The sequence below is a fragment of the Malaya genurostris genome, chromosome 2 (genome assembly GCF_030247185.1).
Source record: "Malaya genurostris strain Urasoe2022 chromosome 2, Malgen_1.1, whole genome shotgun sequence".
NCBI classification, from domain to species: Eukaryota; Metazoa; Arthropoda; class Insecta; order Diptera; family Culicidae; genus Malaya; species Malaya genurostris.
The window spans coordinates 102,261,157-102,285,617 of record NC_080571.1 but is presented as its reverse complement, the minus strand read 5'-3'; the positions used below and the strand labels follow the sequence as shown (position 1 = coordinate 102,285,617).

The 24,461-nt window shown below is 35.7% G+C and overlaps 1 protein-coding gene across 4 annotated transcripts in view; it reads right to left on the bottom strand.

Annotated features, from left to right (window-relative positions):
* The window catches only part of LOC131429626 (cytochrome P450 4C1-like), a 95,347-nt gene that overhangs the window by 20,224 nt on the left and 50,662 nt on the right, over positions 1–24,461 (bottom strand). The window contains exon 1 of one of the 4 annotated variants that reach the window (XM_058593867.1): positions 1,875–2,285. The exons of the other annotated variants lie outside the window; for them this stretch is intronic. Within the exon in view, the coding sequence (XP_058449850.1) occupies positions 1,875–2,220 (346 nt within the window). The 5' untranslated portion in view covers positions 2,221–2,285. Of the gene's footprint in view, positions 1–1,874; positions 2,286–24,461 lie in introns of those variants that run through there. 4 annotated transcript variants of the gene reach the window in all.

Genomic DNA, 24,461 nt, shown 5'->3' with positions numbered 1-24,461 from the left:
CGAGCACTTTTGCTGATTAAAAACGTTTTTCTACATCATTTTCGATCGAATCAGAAGTATTTTTTTTAGAATTTAGATCTTTACAGATCTCGACTTGACATGATCATAATCATGCAAAAATCAAAATCACTTAGAGATCAGATCAGTTCTGATTTCGTAATGATAATTTATTCCTTGGTTAAGATCACTTGAAATCAGCAGTGATCGGTGGTTTTCCCAGCCCTAATGATATCACATGTCAATATAAAATACTGTTCATATTTTAACAACGATATTTATTTCATGACGTGTATCAGTAAGTATATTTTGATTATTTTCGCAAATCAATAACATTGATCTATTTGCAATGTCTAAAACAAATAAAACCGATTTATTTTTCAACTAACAGAATTTTGTTTCAATAACAACACCAGTTATTCCAACTAAAATATTTGTTGAAATTGAAAGGTATGTGTCCTCACTAATTGACAGCATTTTTTTTTCAAACAGTTAAATTAGTTGTTTCAACCATCGTTTCTGCTAATCGAAAAACAAAAATGACAGTTAGTTAAAACAACAATCGATTAGTTGTACCAAATTTTAACAAATCGAATTCAGAAAATCAACTAATATTCTGGTTGAAATGGGATCACGGGTGGTTCCGTGCGTGTATTGTGGCTGCCACGGCAAAAAAAAACTTATGTATATTGCCAATGAAATAAACGTATTTATGAAAAAGAAAATACGAACAATTATCTGTATTCGGAAGTGTGGAAGAACCATATAAGTTATATTCATGTTCACATCTTCCAGTTATGTCTGTGGTATTACCTTCCCGTTTTATTTTTCGAGATGTTAGATTTAGCTAAAATTTTGCTTAGAGATTTTTTTGATATGCCTAATCATTTGAGCAATACCACTTTTACTTTACCTAATGCACAATACACACATATAATTTTTTCGAACTTATCGAGCTTAGTCGAATGGTATATAATACTAGGGGTCTCCGGGGATCCGATCAAAAGTCGGGCTTGCCAGCGATTTCATATCCTTTCTATAAATATTGGCAAATACTGCTTAGGAACAACACAATCTTTGACTGTACCGCTTTATCACAAAAACACAAATAAGTCGAACGAATTAACGAGTGAAATAATGAACGAATCACTATTTGAGAACAGGTTCAATTAACTGCTTCAGAGTTACCTGATTACCTGAACCTAGCGATTAAAACATAACTTCTGTAGTCATTATGTAATTAAGTATCATAGTCATTGCTCGAGAGGCGTTAAATCTACACCGAGAAATACTCTGCTCTAATATCACTTCTCCGAGCCCTGCTAGTCAGTTCAGTTCTTTTGATCATTGTGTAAATTAGATTGTGTGTAAAAAATGTGCATCGCAATTTTATTGCAAAGTATTATTTATGAGTACTAGAACGAACAGTTCCACAATTTGAAAGTAAAAAGTTTCACAAGTAGTTTGCTGCGCACATTTCATTCATATGTTTTTTTTTATACCGAGCAAGCTCTGCTGGGCTTTTGTGTGCTCCAGCAGAGCTTCAAGTTCAAATATTAGAACAGAAGCTGAATCTTGCAATGGCTTTTAACTCACAGCTGTACTGCATTCACACTTATTATTTTATCGTAATAAACATTCTTTCATATCTAAGAAGATCTTAATCAACTAGTCTGTCATAGTGAACAGCTGAAAATGTTTTTTGTTTTGAAACACCACGTTTTGTCCGACAAATATGAAAATAATATTATTTTGTAGATCGGTTATTTTCATCATAAATCTCAATTTCACAATGACCAGCAGAAAATTGAAATTAGTTAACTTCTGCACTCTAATCACTTAATCAGTGAAAACAATAAAAAAAAATCACCACCCACACTGTGCTGTCAGCAGACCCAGCCTCACTCGCATGAAATCGTACACGTGGGGCTTATCCATGCTAGCCGAATCGCAGAGCACCTTCTGGATCAGATCCGGATGCGTTGGACACACGACCGCGATCGGCCCGAAGCACAACTTGAAAATCCGTTTGTTCTCCCGGAACGCCTTGATGATGTTCAGAAAGATTTCGTAGGAATTCTTCCTCGCAAATTCCAGCCCATTTCCGAAGAACGGATAGAAAGGTTCCACGGCCGGCATTTTGTCAGCGAACTTGAACCTCATTCTGCAGTACGCGTAAATCGACAGCCAAATGGTGCCAAACAGGGCTAGCGTGATAAACATGACGATCGTCGACGGGCACGAGGATGTTTACGTTTGTTTCACCGTTTCTGAACCGTTTCTACCGCACCGAACACTCAAGGAAAACTAACTGAAGGATCAGTTGGCCATGCCTTGGAAAATCGGCCACTGTAACAGCAGCGCCGGGTTTATCGATCAAGGGAAGGGATGGTCAGAATTCGAATGCCTCGTCGAGGCTGGAAAAAGTGCGAGTACAATGTGGGTGAGACTGCCACTAGGATCGCGACTTCGCACAGTTGGCAGAGGCGAAATCGTGGAAAATCGAGTTTGGCTGCAATTCAAACCCCACCAGCGATCGCCGCATCGAGTCGGATATCTTGTGAAAGTACCGCTAGTAGCTACGACTAGCTTCACTAGATTAGCAGTGCTAGCAAACCGTTTTGGATTCATAATAAACACCGTTGAATTAATAGTTTGCCGCTAGGAGCGTGCGTGTGAAATGCGAGACATGTTCGCTTGCTTATTTTTGCATCAAGCAAGCGATACTAATTGACAGCAGACTGATCGCTGCAGCGAACTTTCAGTGAGCTAATTGCGTAATGTTATAACAGGAAAATTAAGCGCTGTTAGTGAACTGCTGAAAAAACCGTGTTCAACCATCCAACTGCTAATGCCAAGGACGTATGGAAAAAGTTCTCGCGGGCATTAGAACTAATTCAATTGTGATAACTAGACAAACAATCATGATAATGTTCATTTAAGATATGACCGATAGTACAGGTAAGTATAGTGATAAAACCGGCGACTATTGATAAAACTATTTGGTGTGGATAGCAGTAGGGTGAAGTGACGACTATAAGGAAATTTTGTTTACATTTTTGCACTGGCTGTTGAATAAGGTTTATTCCAGAGGTGGAAATAAGCCCATTTTGGGCATGAAAATGTGAATCAAGATTTCCGACTGTGAATCAAAAAACCGAACGCCGTGAATTAAAAAAAATAGGTAACAAAACTAAAATCGCGATATTTTTTTAAAATTTTTGGGGACTGTGTATTACACAGAATAGCAGCAGATCTTATGCATACGCGCTCTTTTTTATTGTGCTAAGACAAATTTGTTCTCATTCTCAGAAGACAACCATACGGAGACTCGTTCGCACATTTATGTACCGCGGCAGAAATGAATGTACAATGCTTCGTACGTACGAGGTATGTAGGGCCCTTTTTATGAGTCCCCGATCACAGTATAACATTTATACAATTTTGTAAGAAATCTCAAACCCTACATTTCTTGGCAGTTGGGTTTTCTGAGATTTAATTACTTTCCTTGAGGTACGGCACAACTGTTAATAATTAGGTTTTCAAAAGCGGGAAATAGTATCTGTAAATATTCAATCATTCATTTCATTCAAGCTTTTCTATCTACTTCTTGAAAATCCTGGTGCGATCTTGCTCAACACCGCCTTAAAATTTATTCAAAATTGTTTACGTGGTCATACATACAAATCATTCAAAAGTGATCTAGAATTGAATATAGTAATCACGTTAGTAATTTTAATTATATTGGATTACTTTTCTAATCTGATAATATCGATAATTGGAGTGACTTTTTACACTCTTCGCAAAAATATTTTATTAGACATTTATTTATTTATTTATTTATTTATTTATTTATTTGGGAGCAGGGAAGAGCCATCTGGAGATGAAATTTATAATCGCTTTCTCCAAAAGGTATAAAACCTCCTCGTCTTTTCTACCAACAGATTATAATAATAAAATGGTACAATATAAGACTTCAATCAAACTAAATTACATTACAAATAGTTGTATAGTATTTGCTTGCAGCATTGCCCTAGCCTTATATGAAAACGACCTTGTGAACATTCCTTCGACCAGACAGCAGATCCAAGTCGATAAGTCGCGAACGATCCACGAAGCTTAAAAGGTTGAATGGATCACTCCATGGTATATTATCAAACTTAGTTCGTCATGATAAAATTATCTGATTTCTATACAATCATATTAAAATGAAGGGGTCGTCATCCATATTCAGTATTCATAAATCTTTTAGATCTTAAAAAAGGTTAAATAGTGAGTTACAAACGCATGCGTTTATTTAATACAGCAAATGACTATGAATGTATTAGAAAAAATGCATTACATTCAATATGTGGAATGAATCCCGCAGCCTAGGGAAAGTCGTAGGAAGTTCCCATGCAAAATTCTACTATAACGCTCAATCATTTTTGTGAAATCTGCTATGTTTCAAACAGTATTACACACAGAGATTGTTCGATAAAAAGCTTTGGAAATTAATGTTTCATTAATGTCTTTTCATGTTAACTTGAATATATGTATTAGGCCACAGAAAACTTTTTTGCTGTTGTCGCTCATTTGAATCACGATGTAAAAATCTAAAATTATAGTGATCTTTAACTCCAAAATGGTAGTGGTATCGATCGATTTTCACGAACTTAGATTTAAAACAAAATTATTATCAATTGAATTCTATTCAGATCCAACTTCCGATTCTGTAATTCCAGAATTATGAGGATTTTAACATTATGGTTATTAACCTCTCTGGATCAGAAAAATTCCACCAAAAAAATTAAAACCGGCTTACAAATGAACACAAAATGGTTAAAAATCTGATCTGATCTCACACATACATTTCAACTTACCTTCTATGGCGGATTCAGGAATACATTCAAAAAACGAGTTCGATTTTTATGCTCATTTGATAGAATATTTTGCTGAGAATCTACGAATAGTTTAGACATGATTTATTAAAATTTTTGCATCTAATTTGAAACCGATACTTATACGTAAAAGATCCTGCAGTTGAATTCTTGAATTTTACAGGTAGTAAAACTGTTAACTTCGAAGGTACTCTTGAATTCAGGGCTGGAAAAATCAAGATTAAAAAATCATCAGGCCATAATCACTAGTGAAGATGGTCGCTTGAGTAGGAGCGCTAAATTTGGCGCAGCATTTGAATGGTGCGTTTGAATTGGCGTAGCAAAAACCTGCACTCCTGTTACTTCTGTGTATGATATTCAAGCTAAATAAGGTAATATTAATCAGCTGCGTAGCACGCTTTGTTTTTATTATCATTATAATTATTATCCATCACAGCATGTGTGTTAAAATTATTAGCTGTTTTAATTGATGATATTACTCCACCACGACGGTATTACTGTATAAATTTTAAATACATAACGAAGCATGAAATTTCGATGCCACCGACGAAATAAACTCACCTAAAGAGCTTAAAATTATTAATATCGAATAATCCATATCCGAGAAAATTGAGTGATAATCAGTTTTGACGTTTACGTCACTTATATCATTATATCATCGAAACCGTAAGTGAAAGCCATTTGAAGTTCAAACCAGTTGCATAAATACAGAGTAGCATTAAAACGAGGCTAACTTAGTTCAAACGTTGATGCAGAATCAGACAGTGATACTGATAACGGAAAAAACAGTTTTAAATTCTAAATAAAGCCAAAATACTGATAACGGAAAAAACAGTTTTAAATTCTAAATAAAGCCAAAATTAATCTTATCAAAAATCATTCGATTTAAAGTTCATTATAATTTATACAATATATATGTTATATGAAAAAAAATACTGACTATTTTTATTTGCTGTGAATCAATAAATGTGCTTATTTCACTCCCCTGGTTTATTCTTTGGTTCACAAATTATAAATACGGTGAAACCAATCGGAATGTGCGCGTTGCGTTTTTGATCAATTTTTGAAAAAACTTGATCGATTTTTGAAAAAAACAAAAACCGTTTTCGCAATTAAATTGATCACAACTAAGTATTTTTAGAATTTTGAAATTTTGCTTTGTCGAGCCGTAATTGGTTTTAGAAATGAATAAAACGTTACTGATTTTAGAACAGAAAAATATTATTATATTTACGTTTCGTCTTTGATAAAATAGTTTATGTGCCCTAGCACAAAATTTGGCTAACACCTAAATTTCAGATAAAGATTGTTTATTGTAAAATTTCACTAAAACCCTGAAATAAAATTTTCTTGGAATGACGCTTCCAACGCGGTATGTTTCATGTCGATCTGACAATTCTGTCAAAGTTTTTGGGGTGCCCGATGCTTCCCCTTTTAATAGGCCTATCCTGTATTGAATTCGCAAATAGACATTTTTGCACTCATCACCCTAATTAATCATAACCATTCATAAACCATGCTGACCAGTGATTACCAAACTGGTCCCTACAGCCCACTAGTGGGCATTAGCTCATTTTCAGTGGGTAGTAAACTCAAAATTGTTAACAGGTGGGTTATGAGTCGCAAATAGTGGGCTTCGATACTTGAAAAATCTTTCTGAGAAAGGCCCTGAGTAAAGTGTCTTCATGACAAATTTATAAAGACATGTGGGTAATATATTATTGGGGAAAAAATTCCATTCCAAGCAATCTGTTGCAAAAATGATGTGATTAGTGTATCATTCAATTGTTGTGTGATTTGTGAGAAAAAAACCTAAAGTAAGAAGATGTAAATTTAAGTGTTTATACGACCAAGAATTGGTCAAATAAGAATGAGTGTAAATAGTTTCAATGTTTGATTAGAAATTCATATCATTTCTATATTCCAAATTCAATTCACACAAAATATAGAAAAAAAATCAGATCCACGTTCAGAATCCAAATGGTTAGAATGATTTTCAGAGTCCAAGATCTTGTTCAGAATCCTGAGGTCAGATGCAGAATTCAGATTCACGTTCGGAATTCAGATCCAGAATCCAGCTTTTCGCTTCAGAATTTAGGTTCAGATCTAAAATTTCTGTGAGAAATTCAGACCCAGAATCTAGACCTGGAATCAAAACACACGAAAACCTATGCATTCCTGTCACAAGTTCAGGTCTATAACCCAGATCCAAAACGCCGGCCTAAAATTCGGATCCCAAAATTTTGCTCAGGGAGCCAAGTCCATGTTGTGAAACTAGGTCCAGAATTCGAGTCCAAAATTCAGGTGAAGAGTCAAGGTTCAGGATCTAGTTTCAAGGTCAAATACTGGAAATTAAATTCCAAAATCCAGATGTGGAATTCTGGTTCAGGTAAAAAATCGCTGTCAATAATTTTGGTCCATAATTTGAGTCCAATTTCGAAATTCAGATCTAGACTTTGAATTCCGGTCCAGAATCGAAATCCCAATTTTAGGTTCAGAATTTAGATTCTGCACACAAATCACAAATTAATGTTCAGCGGTTAGGTCAAGTTACTCACTTCAGATCCAGATCTTGGCTTAGAATCCATGTACAGAATCCAGGCCCAGGTTCAGAATCCAAATAATGAATTCTGTATTAGTTTCAGAATACAGAATCAGGAACCAAGGTAAGAATGCCGGTCCAGATACAGAAACCATGCTTCAAATCCTAAATCATGCTTCAAAATTGTGGCCCAGAATCCATGTCCTGAGTTATGTTTCTGAATCCAAGTTCAATAATCCAAAATCAGGATCAAGTTACAGGTTCACGATTCTGATACATTCCCGATATGTCTGTCAAGTTTTTTTTATTAAATATCTTATTTGGAATCCTGAATCCAGCTCCAGAACATTGCTCCAGATTTAGACTCGAAACCTTCATCGTGAGTTCAAGCCAAGAAATCAGGTTCGGGTCTAAAATCCAAATCCATAAAGACTGTCCCAGAAAGTATGGACGCAACCAAAAACCGCTGCCATTTAGCAATGGTTCAGAATCTGTCAATTTTTATGGCTGCGCCCTGTTGTTTACACTCTTCTCTAACCACTTGTGCAGTTGTTTATTCGTTTTCATTAGTTTGTTTCGAAATGCGTGGACTTTCAGCAGAACAACGTCGAAAAACTGTGTACAAATGGTGCACAGAACGCGGGCTGTCACTGAGAAAGATAGCAAAAATGAAAGGAGTAAGTGAAACAGCCGTGCGGAATGCAATCAGGAAGTTCGGTGAGGAAGATAAACCGAAAACGGGTCGAAAAAAAGGTCCTGCTAACCCTCAGTTGGATAAACGTATACTGAAGGCGTTCGAGCAAAAGAAGGAGGTTTCAGTTCGGGATGTGGTCAAAAAAGTGGGCACTTCGAAGTCAAATGTTCTTCGTGCTAAAGAACGAACTGCATAATCATGGACGACGAAACCTACGTGAAACTCGATTACAAATCCTTGCCGGGACCACAATATTATACGGTTCGAGAAGGGTAAATGTTAAACCAGACCGAGACATCGATTGAAGTCGAAAACTTTGGTAAGAAAGCTATGGTCTGGCAAGCAATTTGTAGCTGCGGTAAGATTTCGAAACCCTTCATCACCACTGCTTCAATGAACAGCGAAATATACATCAAGAAATGTTTACAAAAACGACTTTTACCCATGATTCGATGTTACAAGGATTCTGTTGTCTTCTGGCTAGATCTTGCTTCTTGCCACTACTCGAAAGCAACGGTATAATAGTATACTACCAAAAACGTCACTTTCGTCCCAAAAGACATGAATCCACTAAATTGCCCACAACTTCGACCAATTGAGGAATTTTGGGGATTAACGAAGGCACATCTTAGGAAACATGTCTCGGCAGCCGAAAACATTCAACAGTTCGAAAAAGATTGGAAAAAGTGTCAAAACTTGTCGCCAAGAAGTCTGTACGGAATTTAATGAGGAACGTTCACAAGAAGGTGCGCCAGCTAGTCTACAATGGCTAAGTAGCAAATGTTGAGAATAATATTCTGTTGTTGTAGTCAAATATTACCAGTATATCCAATAAAATATGAATGTCTAACACTTGTGAATTTTTTACAGCGAAATCAAAGTGCGTCCATACTTTCTGGGATAGTTTTTACTCAGTATCCAAGTGTAGATTTCTGCCTCAGGTTCAGAAACTCTGTCAGAATTCTGGTTTAAAGATCATGTCCAGATTCAGTATTCAGATGCAGAAACCTGGTCGGATATCCAACTCCTGGGTCCTGGTTCAAACTCCTGGTCTAGGCTTAGAATCTCTGTCAATAATTTAAATTCAAGTTTAGAATTAATAATTATGTTAGAAGTTCAGAAAACATAATTCTGGCGCAGAATTTTTCTCCATTACCCAACGAAAAGACGGTCTGGAATTATAACTTATTAAATTGAAAATAATGAAATCTAAAAACTGGCATCATTAGCTTTCAGAGACAGTTCCAAATCCGTCCGCAGCATTTGCCAATCCGGGGAAATCGCTCTGCAAACTGAACTGCTGTGGATGTTATGATACACAACGCAGAAAACTTCCGGCTAGAAAAGAATTTGGTATTTTATCTGACTGTTCACGGTCGGTCGGAAGTTTCTAAATGAAAAAAAAATTTCATTTTTTGAGATTTTAACGATAAAATAGCATCATTCGAACAACATTTTGTGATTTTTTCGTGGAAAAATATTGAGAAATAAGTCGGTGAAGAGGTATTTTTGAGAACGCTTCCTAAAAATCAAGATTTGCGGTGTCCACTGTATCTCATCGCAGACTAATCAGAAGTGAACAAATCAAAGCAGTATACATAGAGTAGAAATTTTTCTAGGCCCCAACATTTCAGTTTGTTTTTTTTTATTTTTGTGAATTTTTGGTGGTTGTTCAAAATGAAAACTAAAATTTTCCACTAAAAAAATCCGCCATTTTTTAGCTGTAAAACCTCCCCAAAGTAACAAACAACAAAAAGGAAAATGTTGGGTTCTGGTTTTTTATATGTAGAAAGTGTGTGTGAAATTTGAAAAATAAATTGGTTCAGTAGTTTTTGAATGACGATGGACAAGGACTTTCAAAACCTGCTTTCGATAAAAACGCGTTGAAAGTTTTTTGTCTATAAAATCAATGGAAACAATTCATTAGGGTACAATATTTTCAAAAAATCATATTTTTTCTTTTATAAATTGTTATAATGAAACATTTCAAGAATGAATGTGGGCCTGTGCACCGAGCTCTTACTTCTTCGCAGTATGAGAAAAACAAAGATATTCTTCTCCCTTTCGATTATCTCTTTAGCGATATTTCTGTGACTGAACATTCGCCATCAAGTTTCGCTGCCACAAAAAAAATCATTTGTGAACTTCGAGGTTCAGAGTTTTGTAGATGCTTGTTTCATGAATGAAAATATCGGAAGGGGAAATCCGGAAATACAGTGTGAGAATTCCAATTTTAAATTACTTCCTCACTTTCCTCAGAGATGGTGTGACCGATTGGTTCTATTCAAAACTTCAGAATTTCATCTGGATCCTACCTCCGGCTCCGGAATTATAGGGTAAAACGTGTTTAAAATTTTATACCATCAATTAAAAGAGGCGAAACAAAAATCGTAATTTTTTTTCTAAATCGGCCTCAAAACTACTAGAGTAACGACTCTCTATTTCATCTGAGCTTCCATTTCCATCTTATCCCTTCATCTCATAACTTTGAACATGAATCATATCTTTTAACGTACCTAAACCACAGACTAACAGACATGACAGTATGAGTAAATTCTTATAAAAATTATTTTTCGTGATGCACTAGTTCCACCTATATTGTACTGCGCGAACTATTTACTATCTGTACACCCCTTGTGTTATGTAAAACTTTTTTTTACTAGTTGGTTTCTCCTCGTTTGTCAACACCGATCAGCTGCTCGTAGGGATGCCTGATTTTATCAAAATATTTGAAAATGAATCGTCACAATAAATTATTGGATTACATTGATAATATATTTAACTTTTTCGTTGGGGGACGGGTATAGCGTGATGGGATAGTCGATGCCTTTCACGCAGCCCGCCTGGGTTCGATTCCCAACCCCTCACATAGGGTCAGAAAGATTTTCTGGTCCGAAGAGGCGAATGACCTAAGATGTTAAAGCCTCTATAATTGAAACAAAAAAAAAAAAAACTTTTTCGCGATGTTGGAAGGTAACCATTTATTCGACTCAAAGTTGTTCATCTAGACTATTTTTTATTGTGTTGGTAGTTTTCACCCGAAATTAAGTGGCGGCAGACCAGAAGCAAGTAAATATTGTAACAAAAAGGGTTCGTTTTTGTATTGCGTTGGAGGAAGAGAAGTAGGCACAATTATGTATATAGTTTAGGCAATATGTATTAAATCTGTATCCTGCATGAAATTCGCATGGACGTATACAAATCAATACATTACAGGTAATTCTGTATGAATGGCAACTCTGTTGGAAAATGAAATAAACACAGTCTAGATGACAGACAGGATGTTTTTGATAGGGTAACGTGGCGCCATCATGACACATGTGAGTACTGTCCCAAATAAAGGAATATTCGAAATGACCGTTAAAATGATTGAAGAATCTAATTTGAGTGTCCTGTCTGTTAGTCTGTGCCTAAACTAAACTGTGAAATGTTTAAAAATGTTTATTTAAGCTATTGTCACACTTTCCCATTGAAGAAAAAGGTTTGAAATCTTTCAGCGATCGTTTTTTTTTCATTTAAAATACACTCACTTTTCAATTTAGGAAACAAGTTTTACAGTTCGTCACGTTTCTGAACATTTACTAATCGATTCGTCTCAAAACATAATTACACCACTATTGAATGTTGGATGACTTCGTAAATAGTAATGTTCAATTGCCACTTGTTAAATTAGCCGACATGCAATAATAGTCTTCAAAAACATGAGATAAAATTTTTTCACTTAATTCACCTGATTGTGATTTGTTTTCAACTCATTTAGTTTCGCAAGGTTGCCAAGATTTCTTCTAATGTTATGAAACAAAAATGTCATCAACAAGTATATTTTTTCTGGTAACCATGACATCAGTTTAATTATATTATTGATATTTATATATCAATAAAACTTCGCTTCGAATATTACCAGAAAGAGCGTGTTAAATACTAATCAAATAACCAGTGTGGCAAATCTAGTAGCACTGGTTTCATTCCGATATATGTCAGCAAAACGCTATTAAGTGTGTGTTTCATCTGCTATCAATCTGATATTTTTAAAAGGGCCAGATTAACCTTAGAGGAAAATTTTAAACTTAAAACGAAAGGAAACGGAAACGATCCAAAAAAAAGTCGAAATGATTCCAAACTGGCTTTAAAAATACTGTGTGCTGTCTCACAGTTGGCATTTGGCCCTTTTAAGAAGAATATTGACATTTTGAACCTGAGAGTGTAATAGCGCAATATTTTACTTTGATTGCTATCGCCATTGCTTACTAATAGGACGAATATCATACCAACGGTAAGATGCATAGAAATCCATTGAGATGAAAGTAGGAGCAGAGTAGTGAACAAATCATAAGTGTTTCATGAATATTAGTTCAATTTTCAAGAAATGTGAACCAATTCTCAATGTGTAGCAAGCAAATGAAGCAGAAATATGAAATAGTTATAGTGATTTTAGCGGATAAATCGGGTGTTTGAGGCACCGTCCTTACAAATGAGATGAAATAGGGAGCCGTTGCATTATAATCGGTAGTCATTGATTTGAGAATACTACTGTATTATATATGCTAGTATGATTGATATGGAAAAAGCATCATTAAACCACTATGTGGATTTGAACAGGTTTTTACAATAATGTTCGATCGGTAGTCGATTCGGCATAAGACAAGATTAGAGAAAGCGAAGAAATGTAATGATTCAACGATGAAAAAACATATGAATGGATTACAACCTGATATCCGCTCAAAGGGTGTAGCCGGGTTTGCACCCCCCAACAAAAAATTATATACGCTGTTTGAAATGGTTTATAATGGAGATTATTTTCCCAAGATTTTTACCCTTTAACTGCCACATTGGTGGACTTAAAAAATGTGAACGGATATAATATCAGACTTGAAAAAAATCATTCGGAAAACCATGCGTCTCCATCAAATTGTCATCATCCGATGGAGACGCATGGTATTTAGTTCTACAATCATATATCGACCTTATATTGACCTTAGAAATAAATACCATGCGTTTCCATCCACAATTTGAGTAGATGGAAACGCATGGTTTTTAGTTCCAATGGCATGTGGTATATGATTTTAGAATTAAATACCATACGTCTCCATCGGATGATGACAATTTGATGGGGACGCATGGATTTCCGAAAGATTTATATTTTTAATGTCGGATATTATAAACGTCCACATTTTTTAAAAATCTGAAAAAATTACATTTTTGCTGTAAAATCTAGGGTGGTACAAAAATTGTAAGTGCGATTAAAAAAAATCGAAAATTTTGAACTTTTTTTTTCACATGAAATACATTTTGAAAAATTTTGAAAAAAATCAGAAAGGTTTCCCATAATTTCTAAAATATTCCTGATTTTTTTTCAATGTTTTTGCTAAAGAGGTTTTTGAAAAATTTAAATAAAATAAAAATCAGAGGAACAACCCTAACTCCAAGAATATGGCAGTTAAAGAGTTAAAATTTTGGGAAACTTATCTCCAATATAAACCCTTTCAAATAGCGTATATCAATTTTCTTCTGTTTGGGTGCAGTTTTGCCATTCTCATATAGAAAGGTTATGCAATCACTGTGAAAACCGATTTTTGAACCGAGGCCCGGAGGACCGAGTGTCATATACCATTCGACTCAGTTCGTCGAGTACGCAAAATGTCTGTGTGTGTATGTGTGTGTATGTGCGTATGTGTGTATGTAACGTTTTTTTGCTCTAACTTTTCTCTGAGATGGCTGAACCGATTTTCACAAACTTAGATTCAAATGAAAGGTCTTGTGGTCCCGTACAAAATTCCTGAATATTATTTGGATCCGACTTCCGGTTCGGGAGTTATGGGGTAAAATGTGCAACAAAAAGAAAATATGTGTTCTAACTTTTCTCATAGATGGAGCTACCGGTTTCCACAAACTTAGGTTTAAATGAAAGGTCCTGTGGTCCCATGCGTAATTCCTGAATTTCATGCGGATTCCACTTCTGGATCCGGAAATATAGGGTAAAGTGGGCAAAACATTGTATACCATCACTGAAAATAGGGAAAAACCTTAAAAAAGTCTAAATCGACCTCAAATCTTTTCCAATTGATAGTTTTTATCAGTAGACGGTCAAACAAACCGATTTCGGTTATTTTGTTAAGAATCGAAGAATTTTTTTTGAAGAATACCACAGTATTATATATAATAGTATGTTTGATATGAGAAAGGCATCATTACACCACTAGGTGGATTAAAACACCCGACTACACCCATTTTAGTTTCGATGTACGCAAACGAAGATACATCTATTGAATTCTAGTTGATTCTGGCCGATAAACGATAATGATTTGGTTAGGTATATGCAGTATATGTTATAATTGCTGGTGGAACAATGAATAACACACAAACAAAAACATGCTAAAGCAAAACAATGTCGGAAGAACCATTTTCTTGCGTCTAAACTGATTAGTGATTTTTTTTTCGCATTTATTTAGAAGACTTCAAAATAGCATGTTATTCTCTAAAAGAAACGAATGAAGTGCACTTCAGTCCATGTAGCGAAACAAGCAAAAATTATCAATGAAGTACGGGCCTAGAACTATTGGTGCACCTATAACACTTCATCACTGAATCGATAACAAACATACCGATTCTTGCATGAGTGGCTCAGTCCTTCAACTTGCGAGACTAACACTTTGGCTCATGTGCGATTTTCGTTTTTCCGTTAATTTGTGTTTTGCGTGATTCTCGACCTGAAATCACATCAATTTATTTTCCATTCCTTTCGGCGGCCTACATCAATGCCAGCGTTTAAAGAAAATGGTTTCTTCAACTTCAACCATTGTGTGTTGTTACTAGCAATTGTACGGTGGAATTGGTCAGTTGGGACCGGTGTTTATCTTTGTGGGTGGCAAGGTGGTATCAGCTAGCCCGGTGGTAAGGATATAATACAAGAACTTGCGAACAATCGTAAAATAAGAGCAGATCATGGATCTGTATGCTACCGTACAGTAACTCTAGAAGATAACTAAAAATTGTACGTTATTTTATGTCCGAGAGCCGACTGGACTGAAATTTGTCTATGAGGATCAAATTGACTCGATCGGCCTCGTTCGAGGCTCAACAAGTTTTTGCATATTCTATTTGTACAACCGCGAGCTGTTGTTTGTTGACTAATCTAATTTTAGTAAAATCGAACAATTGAAGCATATTGGAACTATGCTAGTTGAAGATAGCGTCTCCGAACTTCCAAAGATTTTTTTTTTAATTTTTAAGTGTTGAAGTAAATGTAGGTATAATTCATATTTTATGATAGGTTTTCGAACACTTTAAAATCCTTCAGAGGATCAGAGTTCCAGTGACATCAATAAACCTTTTAATTTATTGAAATATTTCGATAGCTTTTGAAGAATTCCTAAGACAATATATTTTTATAGACTGCGCTGAATATAAGGAAGTGCGGGAGCATCTTCGAAATACTCAACAACTAATATTAGATTTTATTTTGTTCGAAAGGTGACGTTTATGCGGAGGTTGTAGGCTGTATTAAGGAAAATCCATCGGGAATGTAGAGAAAGTCTAGAAAATCGTGTTGTTTGAAATTAGAAATTTTCTACTCAATCCATGCTAGATCTTCGATGATTGTTTGGCGCGTATCAAGTTGTGCAATGCTTGCCCGCTGGAGAGTAAAATATGAATACTGGATTAATAATAAAATCCATTGGCACCAAACGAGCTGATTCGTATTTAAATTTTACTGAGCCAACTTGATTCACGTGTTTATTTATTTCGAGCCACATGTTCAATTAAGTATGGGCGCCAAATGAACAGCATACAGGTTTCCATTCTTCGATATATAAATGGTGTTCAATGCCGTCAATTTAAATTAAAGAACAAAATAAGAAAAGAAAGTGTTTAACGAAAGCACGTTACTTTATGATTCGTTGTTTTCTTAAAATTTCAGAAATGTGAATCTCTATCTTCACGATGGATGTAATTAGAGCTGTCACAATGCGCTGAACTTGCATCCAGAGACAACAGTATTGTACTGTGGCAAAGTCAAATTATTACCGTTAACTCGAAAACTAAAACTATTCATCTCTCAACCGTATGAAGCAATTTCATTGGAATTCGAATGATGCTTTTCGTTTTTTTCCGGTTTATTATTTCACATAAGCATTACCAATGCCCGGAAAGCAAAATTTGCATCACCAGTTGTAGTTATAACTCTTGAATATCATTAGATTAATCTAAACACAACTATGTTACAAAAGTACATTCAATTAATAAATGAAATGAATTTGGAGTGAAATGCGAATATAATTTCGTGGGGCGACGGCACCCGTTCATCTCAACTCCAGTAGTTATCTCATATACGAAAACTTATTTTCAGAGTGAAATCTGCTGTCTCTGTTCGATAGATTAAATTATGGGGACTCAAACCCAGATACATTCATTGGATCTATACAACTATCGTTAGACCAATTTTATCATATGGATGTCTTGTATGGTGGCAGAAAGGAGAAGTTGCGACAGTTCAGTCAAAGCTAAGTCATCTCCAAAGGATGGTCCTAGTGGTGATGACACGAACACTCCTACTGCTGCTGCTCAAGAGGCGCTACTGTGCATTACCTCACAACATGTGTTCCTAAAACAATTATGCATTATCTTGTGCATACCGTCTTAAGGTTACAGGGCTTTGGAACAGTAACTCTTTAGACTATGCTACTAGCTACACTCGCTTGTGGTCTCAAATGGTTACCTGGGATGAGTATTTACTCGCTTCTAGTGACCTAACTCTCACATACAGTTTTCATTTCGAGACATTCATTGTGAGCTCCTCTTCGTGAGGCATGATTTGTCTGGTTATTTGGAACAACAACTTGATGAACACATAGTTTGTTATTTTTGTTCCGACAGTCGGACAGCCCTAAAAGCACTCAGTTCGAATGATTCACGGTCGAATCTAGTGATCGAATGTCGAACTCATGTTGAAGACCTCAGCATTTCGAATGATGCTTACTTCTTATGGGTACCCGACCATTCTGGTATTACTGGAAATGAATGGGCTGATGAGTTGGCTAGAGCTGGTGCCACGAATGATTTCGTTGGTCCTGAACCAGCTTTACCACTTTCAACTAGTTGGATAAAGCCAGACCCTGTCAGCTTGAAGCGAAATCAATCTTCAGTTCAACAACGCCATCGCACGGCAACACAAACAACATATCATGTCATTTGTATGGGTGCGCAGCCCTGCTATTTTGGCGCGCACGAATTTGACATTTCTCTCCCCTACTTCTATGTATGAGATTCGATGCGGACTCACCTGAGGGCGACATGCTCGCGAAAAAGGATGTTGCCAATGATTTGTTCGGGAAATGTGAGAGCTTGTTAATATGATGTCTTTGATAAAGCACAAGATTCGTTCTTGGGTTGCATCCGAACATGCCAGCTACTGGCACAGCTTGCAAACTTGCGCTCAGACAAATACATTTTTACCAGATTTGAATCTGAAAATGTCACAGTGTCTACTGCATTTTTCCAAGCATCATTGCAGTATTCTGGTCAGAGCTCTGACTGGACATTGCAAACTCAATTATCACATGAATACTATTCAACGTGCTGAGTATTATTCGTGTGATATGTGTGAATGCGAATACGGTACTTCATATCATCTGGTATTTAACTGTCCCGCATTGACGCAAATACGTATCCGGGTTTTTGGTTCTCCATACATGGTTGAGTCTGTGTATGCGAAGCTAAAGTTAAAGGGTAATCTACCGTTTCTCACCCATTGTGGTAAGGAGCTATAGTAAGAAGGGTTCATAGTTCTCTCTGGAGTGAATGAATCCTTTCAGTATTGACCTAAAAAAGGTTTTAGCAGATTGTTTAGCATCCTTTATGGGGTGCCGAATTTACTTCTGCTCGTACATACTGCGAATCGTTCTGCATTCTTCCGGGAATGCAGAGTGGTGTCGCTTTTGTAAAATCTCTAAATCCTCTCTAAGGGATTGGAGGTTTTATTAACTGTGCATTTTCTCACCTGCAGATAGTTTAGCATCCTTTCGGGGATGAAGAGCGATTTGTTTCTTTATGTTTTGTGCTGTTTTCCCACCTCACTCACTTCACAATTCCCTTCCATGTCCCTTTTATCCTTTTCTTCCCATTAGGAAATTGATGAGAAGATACGACAAGGCACAAATCTCCAAATAACTAGGCGAACGTGCCACTTGAGCCAATTAGTTCTGAATCCTGATTCGGGCTATAAGAGTAGTATTGAACTATTTTTTAACTATTTCTGTCTGTGGTATTGTTTCTTTGAGTCGAAAGAAAGGTATTGTATCCGATTATATCGCAATTCGTTGATTCTTCTTTCAAATATTGCTGCTTTCAGGAAAAAAAACATAAATAGCAAAATGACCTAAAAATTATGTGAAATGTTTCGCTCTAATGAAACAAACTCCTACATAGGTCGTTTGATTATTCTGATTTTGTGAGTACTCGAGATAATTTCCATCCAAACATAATTTTTGAGCGGTACGAAGTTCAACCGGACAGCTGCAGGTACAGAAAAAAAAGGAACAAGAGAAGAAAGTAGAGCAATAAGTACAGAAAGTACAAAAGTTCAAAGTTAAAAGATTATTAACAAATGTTATTGAGAGAACAACTTCGACTGCCTAATTCTAACGTGAAAAGCTTTTATTCCACACATTGCAATGATACTGTCATTTAAATTTAAACGGATGACTGTCATTTAAAATTAAACGTCTATTTTCCATCCGTTTAGCTATTCTTCTACCGTCAATAAATCTCAGGGAAAATCGTTGGGAGTATATGTCGAGAATGGGAGCGGGTCATTTCACAGAAAGCCATTTCACCGAAAGCCATTTCGCAGAAAGCCGCCGACCCGCCGTCGGAAGCTTCCTGCATACAAACCTGTAACCCCATCGTTTGTCCGGTCTACTCAAAGCTAGGTCTCCTTGCTTTAGTTAGGAACATTAGGAGAACACGAATCAAATCGATGTGGTGAAGCCGCATTAGATATATTTTCACTTAGTAAACGGAAAATACCACATACTTTTGTTTGGTAGATACACCTATTCAATTGCTTTGATGCTTAGTGGCTAACAGTCAACAAGTTTCCTTGGGAACTCCGTTCTGAGGTTCATGAATCAATCTTTATTCCAGAGTACAAAAATCAATATTTATTCAAGAAGTAAAATTGTGGCCCTTTCGGCGAAATGTCATTCGATGAAATGACCCTTTCGGCGAAATGACTTTCGGAGAAACGGCTTTCGGCGAAATTATCCGGATCCGTCGAGAATTGTGAGTTTTTTTTTAAAGGATAATTGTATGTTGCCTGTACGCGTGTCGGTAAACCATCGATAATATATAGTTTTACCGGAAATGGGGAAACTAAAAAATGTTCATTATTACAGAGCATCTTTTCCCAACCTGTGGTCCGCGATATTAAAAGGTTGGGAACCACTGTATTTTTTTAATAAGGAATAAAATTCACTGAAAGTAGTTTTCATTCATTTACATTTGATCTAATATTATTCAGATGACTATTGGTACAACAGCCCTACATAAGATCATAATCGCTGTTACGATCATCGATGATCACTCTTCTGAAACCGACTTCCACATAGGTCGTTTGATTATTCTGATTTTGTGAGTGCTCAAAATAATGTCTACTCAAAAATCTTGGGGTACGAAGTTCTCCTGGACAGTTGTAGCTACAGAAATAAGAGGACAAATGCAGAACGCACAGGAACAAGTGTGAAAGGTACAGGAACCGGTACAGAAAGTGCAAAAAATAAAAAAAAAGTACAGGAACAAGTACAGACATGAGAGAAACAAATACTGAAAATACTGAAACAAGTGCAGAAAAGAGAGGAACATGTAGAGAAAGCACAGGAACTAATATGGAGTACAGAAACAGGTACAGAAAGTACAGAAACAGCATATAAAATTCAGAAACAAGAGCAGAAAGTACAAGAACCGGTTAAGAAAGTACAGCTATAAGTACTGAGCAAGTCCAGAAAAAAAGTTCAAAGTTAAAAAAGGTTAATGGCAAATGTTATCGAAGAAACAATTCCAATGTCTTTTCGACAATAACCAATAGAATTGATTGAGAATAGTTTTGATTTATTTACATCTAATATTACTGCGCTACGAAGTGTGCAGGGGTCCGCTAGCTTTCGCATATATAAATGTGTGGATTTTCGCAAAATAATTTTATTTGATTTTTGAAAAACAAAAAGATTTGTCCATCAACTAGTACAACCTGCAGAGTAAAACAGTTCTCAGATCAAAAATTTGACGAAATCGTAATGGACCTTGAAAAATTTAAAACTTCTATAGATATCGTAGTAATCAGAGAAACCTGCCTGAAGAATGAAAATTGTTCTCTCTACGAAATACCGCATTAAGTATAAATCATTATTTTTCTGTAGACAACATTCCAGTGGAGGTTTAGCAACATATGTCAAACAAAATATCAAGCATAGACTAATAAAAAACTATACATTCGATGGATTTCATCATCTAGAACATAATAATGGATTTCATCATCTAGAACATAATAATGACATTTATGGTGTGTATCGTCCCCCTAGTTTTGACTTCAATGAATATTCCATCTATTTAGAAAGCTTGATGTGTTCTGTTCAACCGAAGCATACGTCTTTTATTGTAGGTGATATAAATATCAGAATGAATCTCATCAATAACAACATTGTGACGAGATACATGACTTTGCTAGAATCCTGTTTTACAATCAGACCAATTAGCGACAACATACTTGATCATATTCTATGCAAACTTGATGACACTAACCGGATTCGTTACGACACAATATATAATGAGTTAAGTGACCACTCTCAAATCTTAACGACCTTCAAATTATTTGTTGAGAGGGAACCAATGATCCTAACGAAAAAAATTGATGACGTTGAAACTGTTCTACAATCTACAGTGGATTTATACATATAACTTCCTACTCGAAAAACATACGAGAATAATTACAAAAACAGTTTAAGTGAAAGGCTTTCATCGTTCATAGAAGAATTTGGATTTGTGGAGTCTTGTAAAAATAAATGTAATTATCTCCAGCGTGTTAAAGCGAACCCACAGGACCAACACCTTAAACAAATTATTATTACATATATCTAAAAAAAGTCGATATCATGAGAAGAAATAGTAAGAAAGCATATTATGAAAACCTTCTTACAAACAGACCTCATTCAAAATTTTGAAGTAATCTATAAAATACATTCGGAATAAAAAACAATGGCGAGATAAATTTGATTTGATTCACAATGTTAACCAAATTAATGTGAGATATTCAACAAATATCCAAATATTTGTATAAACCCAACTGTTTGTTCCACTGATAATGTTCGTCGTTTTAGTGATTCTATATTCTTACACCTGTCATCTTCTAGCGAAGTCATACTACTGATACAAATTTGGACAATAGTAAAAGCAGTGGCCCCGACAACATCTCTGCAAGTGTGCTAAAAAGTAACTCTGTTATATTCGCTAGGATTCTCTCTCAATGTTTCAGGGTAATTACACTGGCTATCTCCCTGACTGCCTCAAAGTGGCTAAAATTATTCCTGTTTGCAAGTCTGGTGATCGTTGTCATTGTAATAATAATCGTCCTATATCGGCTCTGTTCGTCTTTAACAAAATCTTTGAAAAACTCTTGGTTAAATGACCTCTCGAATTTTTAAACAAACATAGTATCCTTTATAAATTTTAATATGGCTTTAGACAAGGTTCTAGCACACATACCGTTATCATAGAATAAGTAGACAATATAATAAGCGAGATTGACCAAAAAAACATGATTAGTGCCTTACATGATTGATCTCAAAATATCCTTTGACACTTAGGATTACAGTATCCTCTTGGACAAACTTCAGTGCTACGGCATCAAGGGCATGACTAACTCTATTATCAGTAGCTACTTGACAAACAGAAAACAATTCGTGTCCATTGAGAGCGACTGTAGCAATCTTGCTGCCATAAACACTGGAGTGCCACAGGGTAGCAATATAGGACCACTATTATTTCTTTTGTATATTAAAGTTATAGGTAACCTGCAACTCACAGAAACTCCGCGGTTATTTGCCGACGACACAGTTCGATTTTATCCTAACAATGGAGAGAGATTTAAGTGTTTTAGATCAATATTTTAGTGTAAATTTATTGTCCCTCAATCTCATAAAAACTAAATATATGATTTTCCGGTCTATAAGAAGAATAATACGTCATCCTAAATTGGGACATTCTGTTATTGAAAAAGTGGACTATTTCAAATATTCGGGCACCTTATTACATCTATTGGAAAGCGTGTGGCATCCTACTGCGATATATTGTGGAGGGTCAAGTCATATGTTCCTAACCGTGCACTTCTAAACTCTCATCTAAAAAAAAATCAAACTCTACAAAACAGGTGTCTCAAAATCATCTTCAATAAACCTCAACAGTTTTCAAGCTTATTGTTGTTGTCCGATAAAACCCATAACATCTTACCTCTAGCATACTTATGTGATGTTCATTTCATTTCGACTTGCATGTTAATAGTGGTTAGGATTTGAGAACGGTCGCTTTGCTCATTAAAATTCGATTAACATGGTCAGGTTTACAGGGAATATGATCAAAGATTGAAGCTAATTGGTCGGACAGTAAGGCGATTTGAACACGCGAAGCCATACGCCTTACATTTTGTCACAACACTGTTATTAACGTGAGTAATTGAGACATTAATGTCACCCGTTATAATGTTTACAAATATGTATATTTCGATTGGCCTGAACACATCAAGCATTTTGAATCGTTGGATTGTTACTGGAAATCAAAGCTAGAATGTCGAATCACATATTGTCTTCCCAGATTTCCTTTTGAGAAACGAACAATTTCGAATAATCCTTCAAAGGTCTCTTGAAAAAGATTGACTAGATTAAAAAATATAAATGTGCTTAATTAAGTCTTGTTAGCACGTATTTTTTGCGTAACCATTTGACGATCATTAATGAGACACGGTTTTCATCTGCATAGGATTCAAATTTAACGCACCAAGCAGTGTAAATCATATTTTCCAATTTACCCGCATGAAGTAGTTGGTAAAAAAACGAAAAACTCGAGGTAACATAGTATAATTGAATTTACCTGCCGATGTTAGGGTAAAGTGTTATAATATGTCCCCCTTAAGAAAACATTGAGATATTTCCAAGTGTATTGATATATTTTCCTCGAGAATGTAAGTATTTCATTGCAATACGGATGAGGAACATAATTTTCAATGACTCCAATAGAAAAGATGAGAATTGATTGATATAAACACATTTTCCAAAGCGGCCTTTTTTTTTTGCTCGCCTCAGACATAATGCCCCAGCAGCCGTAAAATATGTCTAACAATAAATCAGTGGCATGACACACAACAAAAGACATTTTATCCCACAACAATTATGCATTATGCTTCTTGAAATGTCCATAAAGTTACTGTTTTGAGATAATCAGTATGTCAAAGAAATGGCGGATAAAACATCTATTTAGTCGAAGCAAAACCTTACATCGAAAAGCTGCCAAATGAAAATTTTAGCTGCCAAATGAAAATTTTAGTTTTTCATACTTTCCTGCAAACGACAACCACCAAACTTGCATAGCAGAAAGATCCTACGAAAAGATAGTGTTAGTGATAAAACTTTGGTTCAGAAAAGTCTCCAATGCTTAAGAAAGGAAAGGGGACATTTTGGCTAGCAGAGGCGCTTTATAAGACTTTCCCCTATACCTTAAACGATCGTATCCTCAAAGCAATCAGTCATGTCACGGTAGAAGGTTTGCTGGTAGGAAAACGGTGTAAGAACATGAAAGATGATAGATTGGTGCGAAAGGAGCGACCAAGCATGGCAAAAAATTGCCAATTAGTTTGTAATTATAGCAATTTGTGTAGAACATCCCATGATATGGTTTTTAGAAGGGTACTCGGAAACTTGTGAATGAAGCCCAGAAGAGAAATTGAAATCTATCAATATTTGTTTCTTGATTTAATTTTATCACGTTAGTTGACAGTTATATCGGCTGGCAAACGACTTACAAGTTACATTTAGAGCAGGTCGTGCCTGTTGTCTTCGCAGTCATTCTCCTTATTGTGTCTGCAGTTTTATCTGCCTTCCGTTACGAGTTCCGCTTGATGACTAGTGTAAAAATTTAATAATTAATAGCAAAACTGGTAGTAAATTTACAATCGACTTGCTTCGATTTGGATGAAAATTTGCACTTATCTCGAAATTGGCAAACAATTTATTTTGCACGAATTGAGGGAACAATTCGGCGTCGGACTAATGTTTTAAAAGGGCGAATGTTTTTCTTGTATGTACTT